Source organism: Polistes dominula, unplaced genomic scaffold (assembly GCF_049000335.1).
Source record: "Polistes dominula isolate Pdom_NZ unplaced genomic scaffold, Pdom_raw_medaka contig_16, whole genome shotgun sequence".
NCBI lineage: Eukaryota > Metazoa > Arthropoda > Insecta > Hymenoptera > Vespidae > Polistes > Polistes dominula.
This window is the reverse complement of record NW_028301040.1, coordinates 996154-1017177: the sequence shown is the minus strand read 5'-3', so window position 1 is coordinate 1017177 and position 21024 is coordinate 996154. Positions and strand designations below refer to the sequence as shown.

Below are 21024 nucleotides of genomic sequence, written 5' to 3'. Positions count from 1 at the left end.
TGTCTTTTATTTATTTATTTGTAGACCGAGCAGGAGTTACCAAAGGTGTTACAACAGATGTTAGCTCAAGATACAAGCACCACCCTAAAAGCACAGATCCCGTCGTCTCGGATGATGACTGTGGTGATGTTAATGATGGTGGTGTTGGTAGTAGTGTTGTTGGTGATGCTGGTGGTGGTGGTGGTAATAGTAATGATGGTAGTGGTAGTGGTGGTGGTGGTGGTGGTTGTGGTGAAGGTAGCAATGGTAATGCTGCTGCTGCTGCTGGTAGTAGTGGTGGTGTAGATGACGGTGACGTTGATGTTGCTGGTAGTCGTTCGATCGATGAAAACTTTTTATTTCGTTGTAGAATTTGTTGGAAAGGTTTTAAACATCCGATGTCATTGACACTACACAAAGATTTACATGCTGGTCAAACTAAATGTCCCATTTGTCAACGAATTTTCAGTCGTAGTTACGATATGAAAGCACACTTGATACGAATTCATGCAAGCGCTAAAATTGATTTTCGTCATTGATATATATATATATATATATATTTTTAAACTATAATATTATTATTGACAGTACTCTTCTCCTTTTCTCCCCCTCCCTTCATCTCACCCCACCCCTCTGCCCATCTACCCATCTACCCCGATTTTCGTATATTTTTCTATTTTTTTTTTTTTATTATTATTATTATTATTTGTCTTTTTTTTTCTTTTTCATTTTTATATTATTTTTCTTTTTTTATGTTTATAATTATTTTCACATTGATATTAACACGTTAACGCCGGCGCGTACCACCGGTGGCCAGCATTAGACTGTCTCATCGGGCGGTTTGTACCACCGGTGGCCAGCATTAGACTGTCTCATCGGACGGTTTGTATCACCGGTGGCCCGCGCTTGATTGTCCCATCGGGCGGCGCGTACCACCGGTTGTCCACCTTGGTCCAGGTTTGAACAAGCAAAAATCACGCGCCGCCAGATGAAGCGCATCTTAGATTCGAGTGCCGCCTCACAGTGCAGACACTGAAAATCGACGCCGGCGTCAACGTGTTAATGGGAATAGATCATCCGATAAGATTTACGCGTTGCGATTGTATAATAATATTATTATATTATTATATTATATTATATTATGTATGCGAGGTGCCATGGTTAAAACATAGATATTAACTATGATATAGATTAATTAATTATAATATTAATAATAAATTTAAGTAAAATTTTCTTTTCACGATATATTAATGTTCCTAAAGTATTTACAACGTTAGTAAATAATTATTTAATATTATTCATCGAATTTATATATAATCAAATAATTTTGTATCTTTGGATGTTTTACACAAATTTTTTAGTTTATATTTTAATGTAGTTTTTATTTTTTTTTTTGCATTAACAATTAATGAATGATGCGTCGTGTTGTGATTCAAATTTTTATTATATATTAAACGCTTTTTTATTATGTTTTTTTTCTCTCTCACTCTCTCTCTCTCTCTCTCTCTCTCTCTCTCTCTCTCTCACACACACACATTTAAGTTATACGTAATCAAAAATTTGTAAATATTATAATCATAATATTTTTAATTGATTATTTCTAAGCAGACTGACGACACACACATTCACATGACGTAGAAAAATCATTTTGTTTTTAATCTACGACATTGAATTGTCAATTTTTGTTATAACGTTCCTAAAAAAAAAAAAAAAAAAAAAAAAAAAAAGTTTCATTAAACTTTTCTGTGCTTTCCATTTGATTATTATAATTATTTTCTATTTATTTTGTTTTTTCTTTCTTTTTGTTACTTTAGGCATTATATTTAATAAACACTTTAATGGCCGCTCACAAGACATGTGTGTGATAGCCGAAACACAATCGTTATTAACCGTTATTTATTTATAACTTTTTATATATTTGAAATTATATAAAATTACATTTATCGTTAAATTATTGTTGTTGTTGTTTTCTTTTTTATGTTTAATTTTTTCGTGTATTTAATTTCAATTTTTATAAATTAATTTTTCCCAAAAAAAATATTACCGGCTTCTTCTTTGGCAACGTTTCATTTCGTAGACGTGTGCGGCCATATTAAAGTGTTAAGAAACTTTTGTTACATGATATTTTTGTCATCGAACATTAATTACATTTAAAGACACAACAAATTATATATCTACAATAATTAATGCAGTTTATGTACTATCTATCGAACGAAGAACACACTGCAAAATAATAAGAGAAAAATATAAAAAAAAAAATTGCGTACAAACGATGGTCACCCTGTTAAATAAAGCCCCCCCCCCCCCCAAAAAAAAAAAAAAACACAAAAATAAAAGAAAATAAGAAATAGGAGTCATCGATATGTGTAGTAATATTTCTCTGAATGTATATATTGGGATCTCTGGCAGGGGGGCGTGGCGTAGCAATTTGACCTATCTACTCTAATTTTGAATTTAGCCACCAGATAGCGTATTCAAGTGCTAGAAATCCCAAGGGATCTCTGGCAGAGGCGTGGCGTAGCAATTTGATCTACTTACTCTAATTTTGAATTTAGCCACCAGATAGCGCATTCAAGTGCTAGAAATCCCAAGGGATCTCTGGCAGAGGCGTGGCGTAGCAATTCGATCTACTTACTCTAATTTTGAATTTAGCCACCAGATAGCGTAGTCAAGTGTTAGAGATCCCAATAAGTTTAAAACGCGTTTTAACACCAATAGATCGCATGAATCTCAATATTCCCAAGCTTTTTTTTACATTTTGACACTCAGGTGAACTCTCTTCCATTAAAAAACAAGAAAAAAACAAGAAGCAAGAACCCCCTTCCTTTTCTCCCTAAACCTTTTTTTTTCTGGCTGGAAGCTTAATTGAATATGCTTATGGGATTTTGTACTTATTTAAAATAGCGGTTACAATTTTAACACACGTTTTAAAACCTCATACTCACTGTATTGACATATATACATATATATATATATATATACATATACATATTATAATTTTTATATGTTGTTGTTTTAACAATTACATTTCATTTGTAAGTACGTGTACAAAGGTGGAAGCGATTATCGATTAATTTGTTAATTTATTCATTGAAAATAATTTTGATCTTTCGATATGATGACATGGAAAAAAAAATATTTAATTGATTTGAAATAAAAAAAATTAAAAAAAAATAAAAATACTTAATCGCTCCTATTGACGTAACAAATTATATTATTTTTCAAATTGTAGAAATATTATTCCCCTAGGTCAGGGGTCGGCAACCTGCGGCTCGCGAGCCACATGCGGCTCTTTAATTAAAAGAATTTAGAAAGAAGAAAAAAAAAATCGGTTCTGAATCGATTAACGAGGATTAGGCACCGATGAATAAATAGATTAATTTTTTTTTTTTTTATTATTAAAAAACTAACTTTATTTATGCGAGTATTATTTATTGTTGACAAGAAACAAATTTTGTGGCTGTTTAAAAACATTGAAATTTTGTTAATTGTAATTTTTGGCTCTTTCGACTCAAAAGGTTGCCGACCACTGCCCTAGGGTGTTGGTTACATTAAAATTTGGGACATTAGGTTCTTAGGTTTTTTATGTTTTTTTCAAAAGAAATAAATTTCATTTATGGGACTGACAAATCATCCTATTCTATCACATTTCAATTAGATTTCAATATCATATTTACAAAAATCTAATCTTACATCCTAATCCTACTTACTTATTACATTTTGTTCAAATCATAAAGAGGGAAATGGGAACAATAATAACAAACATACAAATACAAGACAGAAAATACCCATCAACAATAACAATAACAACAACAACAACAACAACAACAATTAACCAACAACATCAACCAACATCTACAAATTACAAAAAATAAAAAATGAATAAATATAATAAGAATTAAAATAAAAATACCAAAAAAAAAAAAAAAAAAAAAATCAAAACCGAGCAACAACAAAAGAGTGAAATAAATTAAAAAAAAAAAAAAACAAAAAAATAATATAAACACGACAACAAAAAGTCACATATCTTGAGACTTAATAGGAATCTCTTCTCTACCGTTAGAATCGTCGCAACTCGAGAGATATATATAATTTTAAATAAATAATATAAATATATAAAAATAATAAAACCAAAAAAAAAAATTAAAACCAATAACAACCAACAATAATAATATTAATAATAATAATAATAATAATAATAACACCACCCGAAAAAAAAATAAAAATAAAAATCAAACAAACAAACCAATCAATCAAAAACAAAAACAAAAAAAATCATCATCTGACTATTAAATGTGTTGTGAATGAGGCCGTGTGTGTATCGGAAACACTTTGGATTGTGTGCGCAGAACCAAAGCACGATGCGCCTCCTTATGGGAATCAGCAACAGAGTGCTACGACCTTCGTATATCAGGAGGGTGTCAGGAGACGTTCTAAGCCATTACACGACGAAAGCGGTCGTTGGGTGTGCGATGTCTGCGGCCGTACCTACAATCGTGGGGATTCCCTTGCGCATCATCGGAGTATACATAGGGGTGACACCGTCTGTCCTATCTGTCAGGCTGTCTTCACGAGGAAATACACCATGCGCTGCCATATGGTCAATGTACACGGAATCAAGTAAATTGAAGGGCAAAAAAAAAAAAGAAAAATAAAATACCCCACCTCTGCGATTGATTCATTATAAATAAACACAAAATGCGCTAATTCATAACTATATCTCTATTTTATTTTTTTTTATTATTTTTTTTTTTTTAATACTTTATACAAATATACGAATATATACCCTAGTAGGACAAAATATTGAATACATGTATATTTAATACACATGTATTCAATATTTTGTCCTACTAGGTTATACACGTGGGTTGGAACTTAAATAATGGACAACTATTTATTCACAACCGATACAAAAAAGGGTTACATGTTTGCACTTGTTACTGTCCTTCAAAGTAGTCATCAACGTTGTGTACAACCCGTTGCCAGCGATTTGGAAGGCTTAGTATACCGTTAGCAGAGCCTGTTCTGTTGATGGTGCAAATGAAGCAATCTACTGCCATGTCTCATCCCGTGTTACGATACGGCTCTCATTTGCGCTCATAGCGGCCCAAGTGCATCTGAGCAGCGTTGTAATGCATCCATTTTTGCATTTCCGTCAATTCATGCGAAACCCATCATGGTATTCGCTTCAGAACTGTTCCAGAGATTCGACATGGCAGTAGACCGCTCCATTTGCACCTTCAACAGAACAAACTTGGGTTCTATATACAACACTGGTGACTACTTTGAAGAACCAGTAACAGATGCAAACATGTAACCCTTTTTTGTATCAGTTGTGAATAAATACTTGCCATTATTTAAGTTCCACCCTACGTATATGTATATGCAGGGTGTCAGAGGGTTTTTTTCTCTCTCTCTCTCTCGTGATCGTATTATACTATTGAAAGTAAAAACAATATATTGTATAAATATATTACTTAAGTTTTATTTGTATTTTATCATAAATTTGTAAACTGTCTGATTTCTATTGGCATTTGTCAAGTGCAATAGTATTTTATTTCATTTTATCAATAATCCTTTTTATAGTTGTTGGAATCACCCTGTATATATATATATATGTTATGTATGTGATAGCAATTAATTGGATCGAGTTAAAGAAAATGATTGTGTGTGTTTACAATTGAATTTATAATATTAATTATTTCAATATCTTCAATTAATCATTAATATTATTTTCTTTTAACTCAGTCCACTTTTATAATTAATAATAACGTATATGTATATACATACATATATTATTATATTATGTATAATTTATATTGTATCATTATATGTGTATAGTGTATAGAATATGCATAATTAGGCATACTTAATACTATATTCATTTTATACTTGATTCAACAAGTATAAAATAAATCTAATATTAATTATAAATTAATATTAATTAATATTGTATACTGTACCTTACTGTACAGTACGCTGTATGTACTGTGCTTATAGTATACATTAAATAATTCATATTATATATGCAATATATATATATATATATTATTAATATAGTACGTATAATTAAAGTATATTAATGAAACGTGTGTGCGTGTAGATGATGTTGAAAGTAAAATTAAAAAAAAAAAAAGAAAAGAAAAACACAATGTGCGAAAGATCAAGAGGGACGAGAGTAATTCATGTGTGTGCGACTACTATTTTATTAATTTATATAAAAAGGGGGGAAAAAAGTAAGGGGGTGGTTATATGGAAAAATTAGGATGTTTTTCTTTCTCTCTCTCTCTCTCTCTCTTTTTATTTTTTATTTTATTTTATTTTATTTTTTTTTTAATTATTTTATTATTTCTTTTAACGCTCTACGTTGTTGACTTTGTGTATAAACCTTTAATTAATATGGTTATGGTTTTTTGTTTTCTATCTATGACAACTTGATCCAATTCGACGATTTTTCGATAATGGAATGAGAGAAAAAAAAAAAAAGAAAAAGGAAAATGATAACACATTGTATATATTCTATGTGTTATCATCTTTCATTTGATTTAATTTAAGATAACTTAGAATTTGTTTTAGAATAAATATTAGGTAGTCGGTAAAGTCGTTTCGTTTCGTTTCGTTTTTCTTTTTTTTTTTTTTTTTTTTCTAAAAATGAAGATTAATTTTTGCATCGAGATTAAAACCTTAATTCTTTCAAGTGATCATATAAATAGTTGAATTGGATAAATTTAATCTCTCGATCGATCTCATGTGTTACTATTTGTCGATTTGCATCTCAACTAATTAATGCCATTATTGTGTTAACAAAAAACAAAACGACTTGTTGAATCACCTAATACATAAATGTCATGACTTGTATATTGGAATTTGATTATTCTAGGATAATTCATATTTCTAATAGAAACACGTAGAATTTGATTCTGACGTTTACAAAATATCTGATTAGAATGAATGTTTATATAAAAACGATACTATAAAATTAATTTTAAATCTAACACAATAGTACAATTCTAACGAATTTCATAAAGAATTAAGTCTCTCAGTTTGAAATTGACAAAAGAAATGTAATAATAATGTTGTTTCAATGATTTTGTGATTTATGATCGTCGCTTGATCATGATTTTTAATTTCAATCGTGTTTCTATTCTATTTAGATAATTTTTTTTTTCTTCTATTTAATTATTCTTTTTCTTTATTTCCTCCCGCTCATTATTTAACAAAAAGCTTTGATTTTGTTCAACGTCAACTGCCAATACGATAATCTTGCCAATTTTTATTCATTCGAGTTTTTATTTTTGTGATTATGTATGTGCACTTAAATATTAGTTTAAAAAAAAAAAAAAAAAAATATTATTCCGTATAGGAATATTCGTTGTTTCGACATCAAACGTCAAGTTCGATTAAATCGAATCGAAGTTTAAACACGTGTTTGATAATAATTATATAATATCGTTATTGTAATTAAAAGAAGAAAGAAAAAAAATCATATATATATATAAATATAAATTATCTATAGAGAAGAAGTAAAAAAAAATAAGGAAAGGAAAGGAAAGGAAAGAAAAATTAGAATCGCTATGCAAATATTCCTAAAACTACGCTTGATTATTTTATTTCACTTGATAACGAATTAACATTATAATTATGATTATAATTATAATTATATGATTTTTGTTTTGTATCAAATAATATAATTTTATAGATTTTTAAGTAATATTTTCTGATAGCCGTTTTTTAACACATTCGCGGCCGACATATTTGTTTTATTTTTTAATACTGGGTATTGGTAAAAATAATGATTTATTTCAATTTATATTTAAATAATAATATATAATTATTTAAATATTATATTGAAATAATTAAATATAAATGTTATAAATTATTAAATAAATTTTTTTTCATTATTATTTTATTAAATTACTATATATAAAATATATAACTATATAAATATAAATTTTATATATATATATATTATAATATTTTATTAATTTTATTATAATTAAAGTAAATTTTAAATTAAATTAAATTAAATTAAATTAAATTAAATTAATAATTAAATTAAAATTAAATAATATTATAATAATTATATTTATATTAATATATATAAAAATTTATTTTTATTAAATTTTTAAGATTAAAAATGACGTGACTATACGTCAACGGTCGCGAATGTGTTAATATTTTTCATTTTCTTTATTCGATTTAAATTAATTCATTAATAACTATTTTTGTTCTTCCTATATAATATATGATTAAGAAATATGTTATATTAGTGTACAGTATTCCCTTTATTTAACGTAACTTTACTTTAACGCATTTGAACTATCAGAATTTTGATGTCAATAAAATGTGTTAGACAAAAATATAAATTTTCGAATTCATCAATGTAACTTACTTCATAATCGCCCAAATTTACATTTTTTTTTTTTTTTTTTTTGTAAAAATCTAAAACAAACATTTGAATACGTACTTGTATTATTAAACAACTTTTTATAGTTTTATTTACGTGGCACAAATTATCTGCGTAATTAAAGGGACTACTGTGTATACATATATGTGTTCATAATTGAAGCACAAAAATGGAAAAGTTGTCTTGTTGATTATTTGTCGAAGTTAATAATTTATTATAAATTTTCTTCAATGAATTACTTTATATCTTACGATTGAATTTAATTGAATATTATTTAACGTTACTTAATATAATTATATCCAGTGTGTTTCTTCATTTTTGTGTAGTTGCAAACGCACTGGACTGTTGAAACGTTTTGGCTTCTATTCTCTACTTTTTTTCTTTTTCTTCTTTTACAAAAAAAAAAAAAAAAGAAAATAAAAGCACTGATTATATTTATAAGATAATTATTATTCTAATGTGTATAACTTATATTACAAAGACTGCTGATAAGTTTAATATTAACTGAGTTTAATGCTAGATATATACCACCATTTTTAGTATACCTACTTCTTCTACCACACTAGTCAAAATGACTGGTGTATATAAAAAAAATGCTTTTTGAGGCTTCCAGTCTTTATTTACTCTTAAAAAATAGCAAAAAAATGTTAAACAATAATAATTTTAATAGATAAATCGATTTTTACAGACATTTTTAAATAACAAAACGCTTAATTAATTACAGAAATCAAATGTTACATGAAGTAGAAGTTTTGAATTAAAATGGCGGTCAAAACCAGTCAAAATGGCGACTGGTCTGGTGGTATATCTAGTGTTAATTAAATTGAAAGTCATTCCATAATTTTTTTGTGTGTTTTTTTTTGTTTATCATCTCATATATATGTTCTTTTTTTTCTTTTTACATGTATTTATACACACATATATATTTTATCATACTTTGCGTCGATATTATTTTATGATTTATTGTTTCAGCTATTATGTTAAATTATAAGTATATTATTTTTTAATTATGTTTAATAAAAAAAAACAAAGGTCGCACATTTTATAATGAAAGGAAAAAAGAGAACAATCATTCTGTATACTTAAATAAAAAATTAATCGAACGTTAACACACACGTAGCTAAATGCAAATGATATTGATGACAGCTTTTTTTGTTATTTGTTTGTTTGTTTTTTTCTTTCTTTCTTTCTTTCTTTCTTTCTTTGAGATAAAAAGAATCTAAGAGTTTATAAAATCATTGTTATATTGTAAGTGAGAAATGTGTTTCGTAAAATACTTCCAAAATTTTGTTTTGTTATTACTATGAAGGGTAGAAGGTAAAAAGTAACCTCTCTGTATATGAAAACAAATGTCCGTCGAAATGCATTCAATTAGGGTGGCGCCACAGTAGCTTGAGGGTAAATTTTAAAAGAAAATGCCAAATATTATTAGAGTAGGATTGAAAAATAAACAAGGAACACAAATTTCTTAACACAACATTTTACCCATAAGTGTTTTTTGTTATTGACATACTTTTTCATAAAATTAAATGATAAAAAATCAATAAACGTACTATTTACAGTTAACGAAATAAAATCACTCCTAGTTATACGTTTTCTCATAATAATTCTTTAAGGTTATATTTATTACATTATATTTTACATAACTCGGCATACTTCAATTCGTTTACAATAGCTACATTCATAGCATACCTTCTGTCGACACCAACGCCATTCTGGAAGATTTTTCAACTGTTATTTATAGAAAACGTTGAACACTTTTTTCACATTTTCTCCCATAAAGAAATGTTACTCTTTACCTCTACCCTCCATAGTTATTACATATAATATGATTTGTAACCATAAATTAATTGTTCAATGTTGAGAACTGTGATTTACATACATACATACATACATATATATACATACATATATAAACACATACAAAAAAACTGACGATTTTTATGTCATTTTTTTGTTTTGTTATTTGTTAAAGATTAAAAACAAATAAATTTACGTACCGTATATACAGACAAACAATTATAACAATCTCAATATTGCAAATGCGTAATAAAATTAATTATTAAGTCTTAACAATTAATCGTAAAAAAAAATTATAAAATTTCGTTGAAAAAAAAAAAAATAAAAAAGAAATAAAATAGAAACAAATTATCTTCTCTCTCTCTTTTTTTCTGTTTTCTACATTTATGAACAAATACCACGAACGTGTGAATTTGTTCAAAATACTTTTCATCATCGAGCTGATCGATAACTCAACGGAAAAAAAAACAACAACAACAACAACAAAAAATCCAATTTGTTGCAACAACAAAAGTACATGAATAAAATTGCATTGCATATGCAATCGGCAACAGGGGAAAGAAAATTAATTAAAAAAAAACAAAAGAAAAAATCATAGTAATAATGAATAATAAAAAAAAAAGGAAAATCGCATGCTATTTAATCTAAAGCCATTTTTCACCCACCATATATATTCTATGTTAATATTTTTTTTTTGTTGCGCTTCAAATGGCTTGCTTTAACAATTTGTAATTAAATTTCCATTCGTCGAATTGAAATATATATAATATATATATATAAGTATTTAATTTTAATTTAATCATACATATTTATACATGCATAAATAAAAAATTGAAAGCATTAAAACATGTGTGACATGACACATATGTCCGTGCATAATTTATTATTTCTAATATCTAATAATAATTATATAATAATTAAATAAAATAATCAAAAAAGGAATACACGATTGTCGGTTCACTGTATACACACACATACAAACACACACACACACATATTTATATATATATAAAAGAAAGATAAGTGCAATTGTTTGTGCTGTGTTTGACAAAATTTTCAATCATTATTTTTACATTGTGAAAAGATACAATTTTTTATTATTATTATTATTATTATTATTAAAAATATAAATTTATATTATATTTTTTTTTTTATTAAATGCTTGTAATAATAATAATAATAATTATTATCGTCATGAGTTTTAAGTAGAGGCTCGTTTTTATTTTTATTTTTATTTTATATATTATTTATTTATTTATATATATATATATAAGGTGGAGACCATTAAAATGGGAAATACTTGAAATATCTTTGATATTTACGATATTTTAAAGGAATATTTGATAAAAGTTATGGGGTAAAAATATAACATTGAAAAATGTTGCATATTTTTGTCCCGTAAAAATACTTTCAATAAATTTTAAATCTGTAATTTAAAAAAAAATAAAATATTTAGTTTCACTTAACCCATTACCCGCTACAATACGAAAATGCAAAAAATAAAGAAAATTAATTGTATAATAATAGTCATATTGTCCTAACAAAATAGAACTATTTCTGCAACTGAAATTGCAGTTTTTTTTTTTTTTTTTTTTTTTATTTAAATATACATTTTTTTTATATTGAATTTTATTTTCTTTTTTTTTTTTATTACTATATTTTACTATATTTTAGTTTTATATTTATTTCACTATATTTACTATATTTTATTTTATTTAAATATAACAATTATTTTAAATCATTAATTATTAATTTAAAATAATATAATGAGAAATTTTTTTAATATTTTCATGAAACACAAGGTACAATTTCATCATTTTAACAAATATATGTCATTCTAAAGTTGCAATTATTAAAAAAAAAAAAAAAAATTTGAAAATGCACCCCAAAAAAAAAACAGATCATTGGCGAGTAATGGGTTTAACAAAAAAAAAAAAACCAACATTAACTTTCAAAAAAACTAACAAAAAAAGTGCATTTCTATCGTTGTATGTATTTCAAAATTCCCGACACCCCTGCCCTAATTACAACTGCAATCGTGCAACTTTTTCCTTTGAATTTTTTCTCACTTTGTAATAAAAAAGATATTTATGTGTTCCCATTTATATGGTCCATCTTGTATATTATAAATATATTTTGTGCATGTACGCTCAATACATAGTATATGTATGATATATTCATTTTATTTGACATTTTTGAATTTTAATTTTTAGTATTCCGCTATTTACATATATATATATATACATATACATGAAAAAATGTTTGTGAGAAAAGCATGCTTGTGTTGTGAAGGATGAAGTAAATGAAAACACGAAAAAAAAAAAAAACAAATCCACATTAATTACATATTGCAATCCTGTAATTACAACCCTCCACGTTTTTTGTTTATCCGTACACATTTTTTCTCTATCTCGACTTTTATTATTAATCATTTTTGTAATTGCAAAAATAAAAATGAATAATAAGGGTAGATGTAATTCGTAATAATAGTAAAAGACGATTTATAGAGAAAAAATGTGTCTTTTTTTAAATCAAATCAGTAGATTGCAACCCTATATATATATATATATATATATATATATTGTATATTATTATATTGGGATCTCTGGCAGGGGCGTGGCGTAGCAATTCGAACTACTATCTACTCTAATTTTGAATTTAGCCACCAGATAGCGTATTCAAGTGCTAGAGATCCCAAGGGATCTCTGGCAGGGGCGTGGCGTAACAATTCGAACTACTATCTACTCTAATTTTGAATTTAGCCACCAGATAGCGTATTCAAGTGCTAGAGATCCCAATACAATATTATTTATATATTGTATATAATATGTAATTTATAATGTATATAATAATTATACAATAATACAATATTATTGTGTTATTAATAATACAATATGCAATATATTTATAATATTAATATTTATAATATTATTAATATAATTGTATATTATTATATACAATATATTGTATATTATATAGATAATATATATTGTATATAAAATAATATACAATATATAATGTTATATTATATATATATATATATATATATATATATATATATATAGAACATTTTTGCAAAGTTTTTTTTCGTGTGTCTTACACCTGCATTTGTGAACAACAACAATAACAACAACAACTACAGTAACAATACAAGATTTAATTTAATTAATTTAGTCCATAGAGTTGTATATGGTAATCGTATAATTCGCTTTTATTTTTTTTTTCTTCAATGTATATACATATATATATATATATATTATACGTCCTTGCAGCTTTGTCGGCAAATTCGAAATATAATTAATCGTTCTTTGTATATTTATTTATTTATTTATTTATTTATTTATTTATTTATTTAATTTTTTTCTTCTTTTTCTTTTTCAATCAATTTCACATAATATCGTTTCTCTCTTTCATCTATTAATATAATTGAAAAGTAATTATTAATTTTTTAATTGCGATTTATAATAACACTAAACGAAAGATAGGTTCTTAGAATAATTTGAATGAATATATACATATATATATAATATATAATAAATAAAAAAAAAGAAACTTAATACTTCCACGTAACACCGCGACTTTTTAGGTGTCCAATGATTTCATTTAAAACGAGATTAGAAAAATCAAATTGAAAAAAAAAGTTAGACAATTTAATAAATAAATAAATAAATAAATAAATAACGATGCGTGGGAAGCATAGAAATTAAAAAAAAAAAAAAAAAAAGTGCAACACACTTTAAACGAGAAAATCTCATTGATCCAAAAAAAAAAAAAAAAACATACAAGCCCCACAACTCTATAACCGTCGTCAAAAAAAAAAAAATAAAAAATAAATAAAAAAAAAAGTACTCAAGTTATTACGCGGGGGTTGAAGGACGATGAAACGTATTCTTTTGTATCTGATTTAGATTCACGCACGGTGGTCATCGAACAGCCATCGCACTCGTGCAAACTCTGCGGTAAATCATTTTGGAATCGGGACTCGATGTATAAGCACATGAATATGCACAAGGGGACGACCCAATGCCCGGTTTGTCAAAAAGTTCTCAGCCGTACTACACACATGAAGCGACATTTGAAAAACCGTCATGGGTGGCTGGGTGTTGGTACCACTGCCGCTGCCGTCGCCGTTGAGACGACGACAACGACGACGGTATCAGGAAATGCTGCTGCTGCTGCTGGTATTTCTACTGGTGGTGGTGCAGGTGGAGGAGGAGGAGGTGTCGTTAGTAGTGGTGGTGGTGGTGGTGGTGGAAATTCTATTGGCGGCTGTGGTAATGGCGGTGGTGGGGGTGGAGGAATTGGTAGCAGTGGCGGTGGCAGCGGTGGAGGTGGTGGAGGAAGTGGTGGTGGTGGTGGTGGTGGTGGTGGTAGTGGTGGTGGTGGTAATATTCGAAATGCCACCCCCATTACTATATCTTCGGTTGCTGCAGCAGCAGCTGCTGCTGCCATTACTCAACAACAACAGGGAACAACTGGGAGTCCTACTATTGAGTCCCCTGGGACTTACACTACTATACGGATTAGAGAAAGCAGCGTTGAAAGAATTACCTCTAGTCCTATTCCTTAGTGCCCGAGTACAATTACGACCTATCGTCGGAAAAATTATAAACTCCGTCGACGTAAGAGACGTTTCGTTAATTAAATTATTTTTTTGTTTTTTGTTTTTCGTCTTGTTTTGTTTTGTTTTGTTTCTATATAGGGTAATCCTCTATAAATTTCAACGAAAGTTAACATTAATAATTTATGTTCATTATGATTACAGTACAATCTCACTAATCCGGCACTATTAAAAACCAGAGGGTGCCGGATTATTGGACGTATCGGTCTATTGAAGTGCCGGATTAGTGAGATTATACTATATATATATATATATATATAATCTTATTATATATTGATTAAAAAAAAAGTCTTGACTGTGTTAACACGTTGAATGGTAAATTAATTTTTGAATATACAAATTGTATTTGTATAAATTGACGAATTATGGTTATGTTTATCGGGGGGTTGTTGTTTCTTTTTAAAAAAAGGTTCACTTGGAAAGGTAGATAGAACGGACCAGTGATAAAAATATTGAACAAATGTTAAATAGAAAGCAATTATTTTAGAAAATATAAAGAAAACGAAACGAAATATAAAATAGTAAACAAATAAACAAAAACAAAAACAAAAAATAGTAAAAATAATAAAAAACAACAAAGTGCTTTTGATTTGTTAAATATTTGAGATAATATTTATTTGGTAATATTATTATTGCACACATTCAACGTGTTATAATTAAAATATTTATTTGTCGACAAATTAAATGAATGATGCACGATGTTTATATATATATATATATAGAGGATTAACATTTCTAAACATTTCTAATTCGTCATATTCGAGGACTCTAATTTTTACATACTTATCGTTCTATCTTTCGTTTATCTTTTGGTTCTATTCCAAAGTTAAAAGTTATTTTTCAATGTGCAATCACGAGAACGCAGATAAGCGTTCTCGTTTAGTCAATGTTTGTGCCATCGAAATTTATTCTACGAATTACCAAAGACAAAAATATCATTTTTTTTTTTTTTTTTTTTAATTCTAATCGAGTCCAATTACTCTCCCAAAGATTTTATTAATAATCATAATAAGATCGTTAATTAATTAATTGCAATTATACATATATATATATATATATGTACGCTAAAAAGTATATTATAAATATACACAAATACTTATATATAGAATAAATATATGTATACACATAGTATATAAAAATATTAGATGTAAATTTAGAAAATATGATTTTCCTTTTTTTTTCTTTCTTTCTTTTTTTTTTTTAAATAGTTTTAAGTAATTTATTATTATTATTATTATTATTAATATTTAATATGATTACTTTTATATTATATACGAAAGATTTTAGAGTCCTCGAAAATTCGATCCAAAAAAATGTATCATACGCACACTTATAAATACAAAAAAAAAAAAAACAAATAAAAATAAAATTTATATTAATATTTTAAATAATTATATTTCTGAAAAATTAATAACAACTTTTAAATAATCTCTTTCATTTATTTGAATTAATTTAATAATTTAAATTATTTTTTTATACAAATTTTGTTTTGGACTTTCACAATGTGTGTTTGTGTGTGCACGTGTGTATACATTTCTTTGTCGGATTGTGCATAATTTTTTATTATAAAAAAAAAAGAAGAAACATTATGCATAAAATTTATAATAATATGCAATTGCAATATTATACAACTGCAATGACTCTTACGTTCGTCCGGAGTTTAAAAAATTATTAACAATGTCTGTCCCTTAAATTTCACGCCCTAGTCATTTGTATACGCATTACATATACATATATATATATATTTATATGTGTATATGTATATGTTTGTAAAACATATGTGTGTATATGCACGTAAAATGAGATATTAAATGGGAGAGGAGAAAATATGATTGAAAAAATACAAAAAATTAATACCAATGATTGAAAGAAAAGAAAAGAATTGAAAAGAAAAGTAAAGAAAAGAATTGAAAAGAAAAGTAAAGAATAAAAGCTGATGAAGATTTTACAGCTTTATCGTCGTAATGAATAATACAAACGCAGGTACAAGTTTTGTAACCAAAGATATAAAGAAAAACGATAAATAAAAGAAAAATGAATATAAACAAAGTTGAAGAAAAAAGAAGATAATGAAGAAGAAAATGAAGATGAAGATGAAGAAAAAGAAGAAGAAGAAGAAGAAGAAGAAGATGAAGTAAAAGAAGAAGAAGAAGAAGAAGAAGAAGAAGTAAAAGAAGAAGAAGAAGAAGAAGAAAATTAAATTAAATTAAAATATTAAAAATATATTATAAAATATATAAAATATAATATATAGTATAATATAATACAATCTAATATAATATAATACAATATAATATAATATAATATAATATAATATATTATAATATAATATAATATAATAAAACAATACAAATTATTTTATCTAGTCAAATGAGTTCGGTACTTAACTATAAACAAACATGGAGGAATGTGCATTTTCTTGTTGTATATGCAAAATAATAATAATAATAATAATAGTTAAATACTATTAATATTAATTAAATGGGTTATTGTAATACTGTGAACAATGGATCGTTGGATTATCATTACATAATGAATTATATAAAATAAGGAAAGGAAAAAAAGAAAACAAGGTTTTTTACGATCCAATTAATTTAATTAATTAATTAATTAATTAAATAATTAATATTATCATGCATTAAATGTGCTTGAATTTTTTTCTTTCAATTTAATCGATGAATTCATCATTACAATTAATGTTTTCTTTATCTTCCTTTATTTTCTTCGTTTAAATTGAATCTTCTTCAATTTTGTTTTTATCCATTGATTGAAGAACATATTCTTCCTTTTCTTTTTTTTTTTTTTTTAATTCTAAACATTAAGTTTGAGTGTGATAATAATATAAATATTACATTCAAAATAAATTTTATAATTTATGATTTATAAATGAAAAAAACAAAAAGAAAACAGTAAGCTTAAGACACAGAGAGTTCTCAAAGTTGAAACCAAAAAAAGAAACAAACCAACAAGAAAAAAAAAAAAAAGAAAAAGAAAGAAAATCTAGTCAATTGAAAAAAAAAAAAAAAGAAAAAGATTGAGAAGAAGAAGAAGAAGAAGAAGAAGTAGGTTTCTTGTGTTAGATGTTTAAATAATTATTTATAAATATTATATATATTATATTATATAACAATAATAGTAATATAATTTTAAATTTAATTCTATTTTTTTTTCTATATACATAATAAATGAATGTCTGTCTCTCATTTATCTACTACGACGTATATTGTGCATTAGATTTAATATTTGACTGTATGTTACTTCATTTTTTTGTAATTTTTTTTTTCTTTTTTTTTCTAAAGCCATACACAAAAGAATGAGATATGTGAAAATGTTAATAATAACATTTTGTGTTACATCAAGGTTATATAATAACTCGTTTGTGCGATCTGATATTCAAAATATACTCATGTATCATAATATTTAAGCTAACATCAAGAGATTTGCCAAATGAAATGCAATTCACAACATTTTGTGTTAATTAACATCAATTGTATTGTTTTGTTTTGTTCTTTTTTTTTGGCCATTTTATTTTGAAAAAAAGAAAAATGGATGCCACTGTGTCGTTTACCATTTAATAATAATAATAATATATATATATATATATTTATATTATTTTTCGTTTGTTCATTTTGTTGCTGTTATCGTTTGTTCTTATTACTATTATTATTATTATTATTAATAATATTATTTTTTATTATTATTTGTATTTTTAATGTTCAATTTAAACAGTGAAATATTCACTTTACCAACAAAAGGTAGACGTGCACGTGATGAATATTAATTAATTTAAGTAGCTACACTTTTTATTATTTTTGATTTTTTTTTGTTTTTGTTTTTGTTTTTTTTTCGTGCAATAAATTAAAGAGGCTAATTAATATGCTGACATAAAATATAGAAAAAGAAAAGAATAAATAAATAATTATTAATTCGCAATGATCTCTCACTTTCTCTCTCTCTTTCTCTCTCTCTCTCTCTCACGCATTATCATCGTCTGATACGAAATAAATATATATAAAAATAATAATAATACATGATATATGCTTTATATATATATATATTTATAACCTCATATATATAAAAAATAGAAATTTTATTAAAACTTGCCATGAAAAAATCAAAGATATGTATATTGCGAATATGTTAAATGAAATATTTTAAATAATTTAACGATGATTTGCCATACGTGAAGTTTGTCTTCAATTTGAAACTTAAGTTTCATTTATTTTATAATTATAAATAATTGTATACTATATACAATAGTATACAAGTGCCATTTTAAAATTTTATTTAAGTACGAAGTTAAAAAAAAAAAAAAAAAAAAAAAAACATGAGTGATTAAAAAGAAAAGTAAAAACTATCACCAAAAATAATTATGCACATTCCTCGATACAAAAAAAAAAAAAAAAAAAAAAATGAAACAAGAAAGAACACAATACTAATGAGTACAACATTTGCCAGTGATTAATTTAAGTAAATTGATATTTCTTTAGTTGATTATTTATAAATAAATAAAAAAAAAAATAATAAACAAAGAAACAAACCAAAAAGAAGAAAGGAAAAGAAGCATATTATATATATATATCATTACGTAATCATACGTTTTGCTTTAAACAAGCTAATAATTGTATAAGTGAAGAAAAATATGTGTGAATAAAATGTCGAAAAAGTATGAATTTATTCATATATAGTGAGTCCTTTCCTTGAATATCGATTAATCGATCCGTATGTGTAATTTTCTCATTTTACGATGAATATTTTTCATGTCTAATTAATACAATTGTATAATATATAGATATACAAGGGTAAAAGGGTGTTTCATATTATGTGGGACACGTTACAGGAATAATGAAAATAGAAATACAGAAAATAATGAAGAAACTTTTGTATAAACTGATATCTCATTTACATTTACAATTTTATACAGCTTTTCTTGTTTCAATGTTAATAACCACTTTTGTGTTTGAATAATTTGCAAAAATTTATCTTCATAGTTAGATAATCAAATATGTTTGGAACCTTTTTGTATACGATTTCGAATTCTTTTTTTTACTGTTGGCCAATGATTGTCAAATGCATTAATTTTTTTTTTTTTTAAATGAGACCACATAAATTGAAATTTAATTGTAATTTTTAAAAGACAGTTAATAATAGAACACATTTTCATATATTTTTCATGAAGATGAGTGTCATCGTAGATTATTGAAATGTAAAAGTGGCTATAAATTTGACTAAAAAAAAAATAAAAGGTCAAATAAGATCAAATTTTAATATGAAGTCTTTTTTTCGTTGCTTTTTGTAAACAACATAGTAAATATTGGGATCACTGGCAGAAGCGTGGCGTAGCAATTCGACCTATCTACTCTAATTTTGAATTTAGCCACCAGATAGCGTATTCAAGTGCTAAAGATCCCAAGGGATCTCTGGCAGGGGCGTGGCATAGCAATTTGATCTATCTACTCTAATTTTGAATTTAGCCACCAGATAGCGTATTCAAGTGCTTAAAATCCCAAGGGATCACTGGCAGGGGCGTGGCGTAACAATTCGAACTATCTACTCTAATTTTGAAATTAGCCACCAGATAGCGTCATATTCAAGTGCTAGAGATCCCAATACTATTTATTCCTGAACTGAATACCATATCTTACGAAATACCCTGTATATAATATGTGTGTGTGTATTTATTCGAAGAATCGTTCTCTCTGAAAATAAAAAAAAAATAAAAATGAAAAAAATGAAACATTTGCAACTCTTCAGCAAATCTATATTAATCTTTACGAAGTAAGTATATCTTAAAATTCGTTCAAGTGATTATTATCTAAGCGAACATTTCTATAAGTAACCATAAATTATAATAATAATAATAATAATGATAATTATAATAATAATAATAATAATAAATATCAAATGAGAAAACGATGTATTCGATAATAATATTCTACAAATGCAATACTTTGTCATTTTAATCGTAACTTATACATGTGTATATCTATAAAAAAAAAAAAAAAAGAGCACGAATTTATGCGATTCAATACTTATCTATGCGTTTATCGAAAAAGCATGTTATACATATTTAAAAAAAAAAGAACAAAACTAATAAAAAAAACAAAAACAAACAAAAACAAATATATATACTCTTATTAAGTATATAACAATATATTATATTGGGTTGTCCTGAAAGTTCGTGCCAATTTTGACGAAAGATTGAAATGCAACCCAT

The 21024-nt window shown here is 25.9% G+C and overlaps 1 protein-coding gene across 2 annotated transcripts in view; it reads left to right on the top strand.

Moving 5' to 3' along the window:
• LOC107067192 (uncharacterized) overlaps positions 1–20484 on the top strand; it is a 34830-nt gene extending 14346 nt beyond the window's left edge. The window contains exon 6 of one of the 2 annotated variants that reach the window (XM_089174836.1): positions 14095–20484. In XM_089174836.1, coding sequence (XP_089030962.1) covers positions 14095–14756 — 662 coding nt within the window. In that variant the 3' untranslated portion in view covers positions 14757–20484. Of the gene's footprint in view, positions 1–24; positions 2281–14094 lie in introns of those variants that run through there. The other variant, XM_089174837.1, reaches the window with a different exon arrangement.
• Positions 20485–21024: the final 540 nt, after the last annotated feature.